General features: G+C 34.5%; 1 protein-coding gene across 1 annotated transcript in view; it reads left to right on the forward strand.

The window, feature by feature from the left end:
* LOC106457074 (atrial natriuretic peptide-converting enzyme-like) overlaps window positions 1-11,974 on the forward strand; it is a 57,518-nt gene that overhangs the window by 24,606 nt on the left and 20,938 nt on the right. Inside the window, exons 3-8 of the mRNA XM_022382897.1 lie at window positions 2,881-2,910; window positions 3,778-3,890; window positions 5,630-5,700; window positions 8,452-8,621; window positions 9,310-9,669; window positions 10,756-10,863. Of these exons, the coding sequence (XP_022238605.1) occupies window positions 2,881-2,910; window positions 3,778-3,890; window positions 5,630-5,700; window positions 8,452-8,621; window positions 9,310-9,669; window positions 10,756-10,863 (852 nt within the window). The remainder of the gene's footprint in view (window positions 1-2,880; window positions 2,911-3,777; window positions 3,891-5,629; window positions 5,701-8,451; window positions 8,622-9,309; window positions 9,670-10,755; window positions 10,864-11,974) is intronic.

Genomic DNA, 11,974 nt, shown 5'->3' on the forward strand with positions numbered 1-11,974 from the left:
TCAACTAGTTTTAATTAAGAAAGGACTTGTATCGCCGAAGTTCCTTGTAAATAATTTATACCGGAAATTAACAAACGAGCAGATACGTAACAATATCAATGAAAACACATTTATTACATACTAAAGATCTATATTAATTTACTATTTTAACAATAAGATTACTGCTCAGACTCCTCACGTTAATAGATTCGGTATGAAATGAAACTTCAAATCTAAAAAATAATTTTAAAATTACCTTGAGATGATATAGGAATTCATAAATGCGTTTATACTTATATTTTCAAGTGCACACCCTCAAGGAAGTATCGTAGTAAACACGCCGTTATTTATAGCTCTTGAAACGTGTCGGTTGTTATAAAACTAGTGCTTAGCTTACACGATTTATGTAAACTTTCTAGATGAATGCGCGCAAATTTAAATTATCATGCACGTGAACTTATTTCGGTCAATTCCATACGAGCGCGTAATACGTAACTTAATCACTCTTATGATGGAGAGACAGCGCATGCTGTTTGTACCTTGGACTGCACGTGTAGTATATAGACATATCGTTATTTTACACATTCTCCGTCTTATCTTCCGTTTTTATAATATCACTGTATAACATATAACCACTCAGCTATTTGTATACATTCTCAGAACTTATGTGTGAAAGTAAAGACAATATCAGAGCTCATCATGCCGACTGAGATATGACATACACAGTACTGTAATATCGTTTAAGAGTAGCCGTATAGACACATACATGTACATAATGACTGCTTTTTTTGTGCACTCAGTCCAAACATTCATCTAAAATAACTAAAATTAATACTTATTTGTGTCCAGAATCCCATAGACAAGTACATGTACATAATGATTACTTTTTTTTTGCGCACTTAGTCCAAACGTTCATCTAAAATAACTGACACACGTAATATTAATACTTATTTGTGTCCAGAATCCCATAGACACGTACATGTACATAATGATTACTTTTTTTTTGCGCACTCAGTCCAAACATTAATCTAAAACAACTGACACACGTAATATTAATACAAATGTTCGACGTTTTGAAAATGTTTCTATATGCATAATAAGGAACAATAGTATAATGGAGAACGAAATCACAGTAAAGTAGCGTACGTATAGGTGGAGCAGTTGCCCCAAGGATCCACCTGATCCAACTCATGAAAGATCTTCTCGTGAAACACCTAAGATTAATACTTATTTGTGTCCAGGATCCCATCTGGTGATTCTTCTCAATCCCAACACGTATTGGCTTACTTGTAAAATTTACACAATTAATATCTTTGGGACCCAGAGGACCACTAAACCACGTGTGAAAGGACCCCTATGAAACAACAACAAGGGTTGCTATACTCTCCCCATGAACCAGGGACCACTAAACCACGTGTGAAAGGACCCCTATAAAACAACAACAAGGGCTGCTATACTCTCCCCATGAACCAGGGACCACTAAACCACGTGTGAATAGGCCCCTATGAAACAACAAGGGTTGCTATACTCTCCCCATGAACCAGGGACCACTAAACCACGTGTGAAAGGACCCCTATGAAACAACAACAAGGGTTGCTATACTCTCCCCGTGAACAAGGTGAAGTATAATTGTGAATGTGCTCAACTTTAAACCCGAAGATCCATGGTTCGTGTTCCGTTGAGGGCAAAACTGCACTAAGGACCATGGGTACGTTATAACAGTATCGGTTAAATTCCAGAATTTGATTAAAATAGACCAAGAGGCGGCCCCAGGGCTGCAAAAATAAGTACCTTCTCCCCCCCCCCTCACCAATTCAATATTAGGAACATTACCGCAGCTAATAATTTTGTAGCTTTTAGCGAGTATCCAAAACCCCCATGATTTTATTTACTGCGTTCTTTTACTTACCTAACATTAGTAGAATTAGGTTGGGGAAGTGTATTCTTGTCCCAGGGCTTTTATAGGCCTACCTACGGTACTGCATAATATATAGTCTGTTTTATATTTATGTTTTATTTCTGTGTGCAAGTATTTTGATTACATTTTAAGATTTGGTGTGTGTGTATATATATACATGGGCATCACGTGGTAAAATAACAGCAGGTAAAATGAACCGTCGACAGTTTTTGATAACCTTCATTGATCTCAATAGTGGATAAAGAAACATAATGTTTTTGTTTGTTTTCAGTGTGGATATGCTCAGAAACTCATCTAAAAACTAGTGAGAACAATATTTATAGTTAATCCTATATCAATAGCCATGTTTATTTGCTTGGGGGTGTAAATTAGATAATAATATAGATAGTACTAGTTTCAAGAAGTTTATGAGATTTTATTCATTCTAATGGCTGTCTCGAGCACGTGAGTGAAAAAACTATGCACACATGCTTCTATTATTACAGTACGTGTGATTCCAATTCAAAGTTTGATAATTTTGTTTATTGTAGTTTTCCTTTTACATATCAGCTACCACAACCATATCATTAAAGTTTACAAAAACCGCCTCTAAATTTAATCTTCCCCTTCAAATAATACGTTACTCCTGCCCCCTCTCCACCTCCCTTAGTTGCACAGCGGCATGTCTGCGGACTTACAACGCTAGAAACCGGGTTTCGATACCCGTAGTGGGCAGAGCAGAGATAGCCCATTGTGTAGCTTTGTGCTTAACTTTAAAACAAACATTACTCTTCTTATTAGCAGGTGTTAATAAACAAAAATATATGTTTTTTAATATCTTAATCTCAACTGTTCAAACAACAATTTAGATGCATACTAAGTATTTCTAAATGTTTATTTCCCATTACTTTATTTATTTTCGTAATAATTATTGTTCTGTATATTTTATTACAGTGTAAATGGTGATTTTTACGTATACATATACATATTTTTTTCTTCCCTAGTGCACTACCTAAATGCAGAAAGACAAAATGGTAAGTTGATTACATTGTTTACCTTGCGATTAGCAGCTTAATGTTATATAAAATCGTGTCCAAAAATAAATATAAAAATTAAACAGAGTCAAAGATATGATGCCGCTAGTCTGTGTTAACATGATCCATGATATTTGTTTTATTGTGAGATATGATGCCGCTAGTCTGTGTTAACATGATTCACGACATTTGTTCTATTGTGAGATACGATGCCGCTAATCTGTGATAACATGATCCACGACATTTGTTCTATTGTAAGATACGATGCCGCTAGTCTGTGTTAACATGATCCATGATATTTGTTTTATTGTGAGATACGATGCCGCTAGTCTGTGTTAACATGATCCAAGATATTTGTTCTATTGTGAGATATGATGCCGCTAGTCTGTATAAATATGATCCAAGATATTTGTTTTATTGTGAGATATTATTTTCGAGAAACACTATTTTGTGGTCTCGGTGGAGACAACTGGTGGAGATCCATGACATTTTAAAATACAAAAGTCTTTAATTTCAAATTTGTATGAAAATATTTTACTTTCCTACCGAAAAGTAACTTTTAAAGTGGAAAAGTCTAAGAATTTACTTAATATTAAAATATTGTTCCCATATCATATTTTCACAGTCCTAACACACATGAAATATTGAAAAAAATATTTATATACATTTGTCATTTGGAGGTGGGAGGGCATGCAATTCTTTCATTTGTTGTACCACAAACACATCTATTAAACAAAAATTAATGATGACATATTTAGTTTGTTTTCCAGTTCCTTGTTTTCTGCATTCTCTGTAGTATTGATATGTTTAAAAGTGTATTAGTAACTATGGGTGGGTGTTAACGTCGGTAAACTAATCGTTTTCCAGAACGTGTCTTCAAAGGGAAGTTTTCTGTAATAGACGGAGATTTCTTCACAGAAAAACTTACAGATGCATTGTCTGTCGACTTTGAGAGAAAAGCAGAAATTTACAAAAATAAGGTATTTCCTTTTATCTTTCGTTGTCTTTTAATTATTCAGAATGAATATGCACTGAAAAAAATTCTTATGACTTCGTAAACCTCTCATACTGTCTTTGTTTTAAAGAAAGTGATAAAAAATAGTACTTCTTAGTTCCTAACCGTACTAAAATATTAATCAAACTAATAATTTAGCTTTAAAATTTTATCAAAACATCATGTTATATATCACTTATTAAGGTTGTACGTTAGAAATAACACGTGAATACTATATATCTGTGTGGAATTTCTAATGCTTTTTGAATATTGTTTAGTAATGTATTTTAATCAGTGGCGGATATTTCGGGAGGACAGTTACCCCCACCCCCACCCCACACACTTTAATTTGTCGGAAATAGATGAGGCTTTTGGTAATTATATGGATCCATGCCGTTGAATGCTAGTACTCCATTTTACATGTTTTATCATGAATCCAAATCCCTTAATATAAGTTGGCCCATCGCTCAGACGACGTACATGTACGTAGTGCATGCATATATTAGCAGATAAGATATTCAGGACTCCGTGATTGGGTGTCTTTGATTGAGGTTTTGTTTAAGTTGTAGTTTTAACTAGGCAAATCCCATATTTTTTGTTGTAGTTTTAACTAGGAAAATCCCATATTTTTGTTTTAGTTTTAACTAGGAAAATCCCATATCTTTAGTTTTAGTTTTAACTAGGAAAATCCCATATTTTTAGTTTTAGTTTTAACTAGGCAAATCCCATATTTTTAGTTTTAGTTTTAACTAGGAAAATCCCATATTTTTTGTGTAGTTTTAACTAGGAAAATCTCATATTGTGCAAAATCATCGCCGCAATGTATTGCTGTATATAAAATTACCCGATATCTTTCAAAAGATTTATCAAGTAAAAGTTTCGAAATATTTACATTAAAAACCTTTAACCAGCATCGAATAGATATGTTATAAAATTAAATCATGTTCCTCCTTCTTGGGTCCACAAACGTTGACATTCACAAATATACAGTATTTCACAGTTTCAATCTGTCAGATTTTTATGTGATAGAAAATAAACTTATGAAGTATTATTTAGTTACCATGGAGAAAATCCCCCTTTTTTTTAAACTGAGACGCATTTAAAAATACAATAAAATGAGTTCTGTGGTCAAAAGGTTACAAATAAACAGTTTTTGTTGTAGAAGCGATGGCATTGAACGTCTGATTGCGCTTATTTTGTTTTATTTAAACGTGTATAAGCGCTTTCAGAAGAACTCCGATAAAGTTAAACCAGTTTTAATCATGTCGATCATATATTTGCTATTACACCTAACCATTAAGTCTTTACAATATTGTTTTTTGGAAACTAACTGCTTTCTCGAGGAAGAACATTTTGTTTCATGATTATTATAATAAACATTATTTATTTTATACTAATAGTAGTGACTGAATATTTAGATAAAATATACGACTCTTATGTTTTATTATAAGTATGAAACTGTAATAAAAAGTCGATATAGATTGATAGTCCTTAGGTCTATGAAATTCCAACCATTGTAGACTGTTAAACCCATTATTAACACGCTTCAAAAGACCACCATTAAATCAGTCATCAAGGGTGTCGGTCTTGATCAAGGAACCGGAAACATGCTCTTGAAAGTATAACTTGTCTGTTAGTATTTTAAAAAGATTTCATGAAGTGGAACTCTTATATACATAATAATTTGTTTTCTTATTGTATTGTTTTACTTTATTTTCTTTGCAGCTGGAGTTGCTCTTCAACAACAGTCTATACGGGAACAATGTTGTACGTGTTGAAGTATTAGCTCTAGAAAGGTGAGCGTGCAGTGTAGGTAGATAGGAAGACAGTTAAATGAATGAATTTTATTCAAAAATTTATTGTCAGGGCACCTTTTACTAAAACTTTACCTTTTTAATATTAATATGTAGTAAAAATGTCCCTATGCTTTGATTTCACTAATGACCCCACTGGCTCAGCAACAAGGGCTTGAATAACCATAATAGACACAGCTCAGATAGCCCATAGTGTAGCTTAGCGCTTAGACACAATCAAATCACTTAATCTTCCAAATGATATATATTTGGATGGTATCATAGTTTCCTGATATATCATGTTTTGTGGACAACTATGGTGACATGCAATTCGTTTCTATAAAAACTATCGTAATAGAAATAAGTAATGATGATTTTAGACCACTTTTTGGTAGACCCTATAATATTATCTCAGTACCCTATAATATACAGTATCGGTATTAAGCCTGAGTCCAACTAGGAAGACAATGACTAGTTTCACTGTAAACCGTGCAGGAGCCATAGTAAATAAAACATCAACGGTTTTCCTCTTGCTGTGTCTCTCAGTTTTATATTCACTTATTGTTTTTTAATTACAAGAAAACAATTGCTATCGTCATAAGTATTACCACGACACCATCAACTGAACACCGTTAAGTATGGATTGAGTAGTTTGTTGTTACGCACAAATCTACACAATAGTTTATTTGTGCTCTGACCACCACGGGTACCAGAACCAGATTTTTAGCGTTATAAGCCCTCAGACTTGTCGCTGAACCACTGGGTGACCAAACATCATCCAAAGACTTTCTAAGTTTTAAATTGGCTAAAACTGAGAAAAATATTAACAATAAATTAGAATTGAAAAATAAAAAAAGAGCACATATTACTGTTATACCTAAGGACAAAAAATTAACGATGAGTTACTGAAAAATGCAACTGACCAGAATAAAGTGACATCGAAGAATTTTAACATCAAATCAATCCAAAATTCTCTACACAAACATATACAGAACTACTGGATATGCATGGGGATAAGATTAGCATTAGAATTGTTCGAAGGACATTCCGTTAAAGTAGTCTTTATATAAAAGTTGGAGCCAAAAACCTAATACCTCACGTGCGAACAAGGTCACGTGCTTAAAAGCTGTAAAGGATCACAAAACGTGAAAGACCAAATGAGACAATAAGCTAATGAGTGACCAAAAGACTGACTGAGGTTTTTGTAGAAAATTTGGGATAGTTTTAATGCGAAAACATGGCCAGGAGATATTTAAGCACTACTGTGTAAACAAAGCAAAGAGAATGATGCAGGAATGAAAGATAATTGTTATAATTAATGGAAATGTGTATCACAACATCATGTTTATCAGCAGTACCAAGTGGATAACGTTTAACTGGCCGGGACTGTGAATGTGAGCAGGATAAAAGTCCAAAACATACTACCTTCAGTTCCTTGCAGAATATGAGGTATTTGGAGAAAAATTAACAAGCTGGCGATATAAATATGACTACGAAATGTTCAGTTCAAAGTTCAGATACTAATGCGATTAAACATTTGTGACACTAGATGAAAAGAAACCTTGCAAAAGAAAAGCCGACTAATTTGTAGTAACTTTGGAAGATTGTATTGTGTTGTTTGAGTTTTGCACAAAGCTACACGAGGCCTATCTGTGCTAGTCGTCCCTTACTTAGCAGAGAAAGACTAGAGGGAAGGCAGTTAGCCATCACCACCCACCGCTAACTCTTGGGCTACACTTTTACCAACGAATAGTGGGATTGATCGTCACATTATAACGCTCCCACGGCTGAAAGGGCGAGCATGTTTGGTGGGACAGGGATTCGAACACGCGAGTGCTAGTCGAGCGCCCTAATCACGAAGCCATATCAGGACAAAAATGGAGGGATAAGCCGGTTGATAGTCAGGTAACATTAATACCCAATAGATGTTTGTTTGTTTGTTTAATTATACACAAAGCTACACAAGGGCTATCTGTGCTCTGCCCACCACGGGTATCGAAACCCGGTTTCTAGCGTTGTAAGTCCGGAGACATACCGCTGTGCTACTGGGGCGCCCTAATAGATGTTGTCATATAGTTAAGTCTAGAGGAATACCTAGTCAGTACTGATTATTCAGTTTGTTCTGTTTCAAAATGAGCTTTTTATTCCTAATATTCCAGTAATGATGATAGATATAATATGTAAACCAAACTTACACTTCTATTTTGCAGTATTTATAAAGTGAATATGTTATTACAATATATTTATATGGGTGCGTGTTCATATACATAAATTGGAAATATAACTTTGTATGCGTATAGAATTTCGCAAATATGAAGGCATGACGATGTATTTCGAATATAACTTTGTATATAATTTTACACAACGTACAGTTATAATTTTATTCATAGGTCGCAGAAAACCGAATTACGGAACTTTCGCGCAAAACTATACAAAGGGCTACTTGTACAGAGCCGTCCTTAATTTTGAACTGATAAGCTAGAGGGAGCTAGTCAACAAACCCACATTCAACTCTTGTGCTACTCTTGACTGACAAAATACTGAGACCTGACTATCACTATTGTAGCAGCCCCCACAGTGCGGAACGCATTTGTGCCGCAATATGGGCAGCAAATTGGAATCCTCCGATTTGTTATCTGAGCACGCTAATATCTAAGCCCTGTCCCCACATTGTAAGCCTTTTCTAACTGTTATATATATATATATATATTCTATCTAAATTTAAGTTGACAAAAGATTATGATTTTTATGTAGTGGTCGCCAAAGCGATGATTTGGTTGTCCATTTCAACGTCCATCTGTCACCAGAAACCTTCGAAGGGGACGCAGCTGACCTCTACGTTATTCTGATGGAAGAACTAACCAGTTTAAAATATGGAATTTTCAAGGGCTTGAAAATTGACCAAGACTCTGTACAAATACAAGGTTAGTAAGATATAGCCAATTAGCTATATGTTATAGATCGGATAATACAGGATTCGAATAATACGCATTCGAAGTTTTTTCTAATAATTTTTTAATTGTATGCATATATACCAGTTATTCGACATGTGAAGGTTTGGATAACGCCGTTCGGTTCTTGAATTGTTTCGCGGGTTGTCCTTGTAGATATTATCTTTGCAGTAACACCGTGGGAAGAAGTCGAGTTTGAACATTGAAGTGAAGACGATAGAGTGATTCTCTTTTTTTTTGTAGGATTTTGTGGAGATGTAATATTTCAATATCTTTGTTCATGGTTCATTTGTGAACGTCATACTTGAGAAGGGTGCCTGTAGTACACAAAATTAAATACAACAAGTCCATATAGTACACTCTAAAAATATAAGGAATATAATATCAATGACAAAACAATTATTAGCAAAATGTTCGATTGCGTTTTTTTTTGGGTTTTTTTGCACATTAGGTATGATATAATGAACTGTGAGAGTTTTTCATTTAATTTTTACATGAAGACATCTGAAGAGTCTGCTGGATCACCCATGTTTTATTATCTTAGAAATCTGGGAAATAAATAAAATGAGGAAGCTCTTTTATTAAGATTGATGATTATTAAAATTTGAATTATTTCTTATATATTCTTAACGATGGTATTATATTTTGTTTTCGTCTTAAGAAAGAACACCTTCAGGAACGCAATTATCTGGCCCTTGGACCCCGCGCCAACAATACCCTGGTTATTTAGAAGGATTCTCAACAGCTACTTTTCCTGTGACATCACCTCGTCCCATAGTACCGCCGCGTCGCTGTGGTCCAATACAATTGAATTTCTGTAAAACTTTATCTTACAACGTCACTTCTTACCCAAACATGGTTGGTCACGGTGATATGTATGAACTCGAAGAAGATTTGGTGACGTACCGTCAGATTGTTGACTTTGAGTGTTACACTCTCGCTCTTGAATTTGTTTGCCAGATTCTACAGCCTGAGTGTCATCATGATGAAATAATTTCTCCTTGTAGGAATTTCTGTGAAGGTATGTCAGCCCTTTAACCTTTGCCTCTTGTAAACGGTTTCAGTGTCAATACATTTGGAAATCTCCTCTGAAGAATTAACATCAATTGATAAAAATATTGACATGTTTAATGCTAATGTATCACAGTCAAATTTCTCTATTAATAAAAGCTGGAATATTTCCATTATCAATTTGAAAGCAGAAAATCCGATCCAATGTCCACCAAAACATAAAAAAAAAACCTAACTAGAATCGAAATTCTACAAACATTACAAATTCTGTCCGTACAAACTAACTATTATGTAATAACTTCTGCATGAATAACCGCTAAAATTCTACAACGATAATTTTATTACGAAGTGTAACTACTCACTTTATGGTAGAGCTGTAAATATAACAAATTAGTTTATGTTCCTAGAGCGACTTAAAAAACCACAGCTACAATAGGAATAGACTACAAATACAATTATGTAATAACTTCTGCATGAATAACCGCTAAAATTCTACAACGATAATTTTATTACGAAGTGTAACTACTCACTTTATGGTAGAGCTGTAAATACAACAAATTAGTTTATGTTCCTAGAGCGACTTAAAAAAACACAGCTACAATAGAAAGAGACTACAAATACAATTATGTAATAACTTCTGCATGAATAACCGCTAAAATTCTACAATGATAATTTTATTACGTAGTGTAACTACTCACTTTATGGTAGAGCTGTAAATACAGCAAACTAGTTTATGTTCCTAGAGCGACTTAAAAAACCACAGCTACAATAGAAAGAGACTACAAATACAATTATGCAATAACTTCTGCATGAACAACCGCTAATATTCTACAGTAATAATTTCATTATGTAGTGTAATTACTCACTGTACAGAGGAGTAGTACGAGTAGCAAGCTAGTTTATGTTCTGTGCTAATATTCGATAAGGAAATTCTACTTTATCCTGAGAAGAAGAAATTTACGAATATAAAAATACATGTAATAGTAGAATCCGTTTATAAATGATATAGCTTACCATAGTATCTAATAGCATGTTTGATCTATATTTGGTACATGTAGAAACATCTAGAACGGTCATTTTTATCATTATTGTGCAGATTTTTGGAGCTCTTGTAAAAATCTACTTCCTCAAAAAGTTTACGAGAAAATCAACTGTTCGACTTATCCAAGGTACAGCGGTCCAGGGTCTTGTAAACGTAAACCAGGTAAGCTTATTAAATTCTAATTCAGGTTCATTGTCAACTTTAAGCTGTTGCAAAACTACATAAAGGTAATCTGCCCTAATTTTGACCGATGGACTAGAGAGAAGGCAGCATTTCAACAGTACTCACGCCGAATCGTGAGCTACTCTACTAGAATAATTGGATTTCTCTGTCATTATTTATAACGCATCAATGATGATTTTTTGTGGCAACGGGACGCAAACCATGGACACTCGTATCTACAATCCAGCACGCCCAGTCCAACAAGGTTTCACCTGTAATTATTGTTCCTTAGCAGTTATAAAAACAGATTTTAATTTAACTAAAGTGAGTCCTGTTATAAACACTGTCACTTACCCCAATTTTCAGGCCCTAAAATTTAAAATTTTAACCCAAAGTTGTAAAGTTTATTTCATCTATAAAATTGTTATACTCTCTGAAACTCTCTATCAGGATTTTAATGACCTTTTTACCGGTTGTGAGCGAGATGATTTGACAGTAAAATTATCATTAAAATAAAAGTGCTAGAGAGTTTGTGTTTAGAAAGATTCCGACTGATATCTGCACTTTGAAGGCGCAGAATGAGTTCTGCGAAGTCAGACAAATTTTGTATACGACAGTTAGTTCATTTGCTATACTTTAAATCAAATTTAGAAACTGTTTGAGGTAAGAAACTATATTTGTGCAATTTGGACCTCATTATTTTAATTCCACAGGCGAGTAGATGGATTAGGGAGTGGAAGATAAGTTCTCTAGACTCCCGTGGTAGGGAGAAGCTGGGAAGTAGTAGATAAATTCTCTAGACTCCCGTGAGAGGGAGAAGCTGGGAAGTAGTAGATAAATTCTCTAGACTCCCGTGGTAGGAAGAAGCTCGGAAGTAGTAGATAAATTCTCTAGACTCCCGTGAGAGGGAGAAGCTGGGAAGTAGTAGATAAATTCTCTAGACTCCCGTGGTAGGAAGAAGCTGGGAAGTAGTAGACAAATTCCATAGACTCCCGTGAGAGGGAGAAGCTGGGAAGTAGTAGATAAATTCTCTAGACTCCCGTGGTAGGAAGAAGCTGGGAAGTAGTAGATAAATTCTCTAGACTCCCGTGGTAGGAAGAAGCTGGGAAGT

The sequence above is a fragment of the Limulus polyphemus genome, unplaced genomic scaffold (genome assembly GCF_000517525.1).
Source record: "Limulus polyphemus unplaced genomic scaffold, Limulus_polyphemus-2.1.2 Scaffold289, whole genome shotgun sequence".
NCBI classification, from domain to species: domain Eukaryota; kingdom Metazoa; phylum Arthropoda; class Merostomata; order Xiphosura; family Limulidae; genus Limulus; species Limulus polyphemus.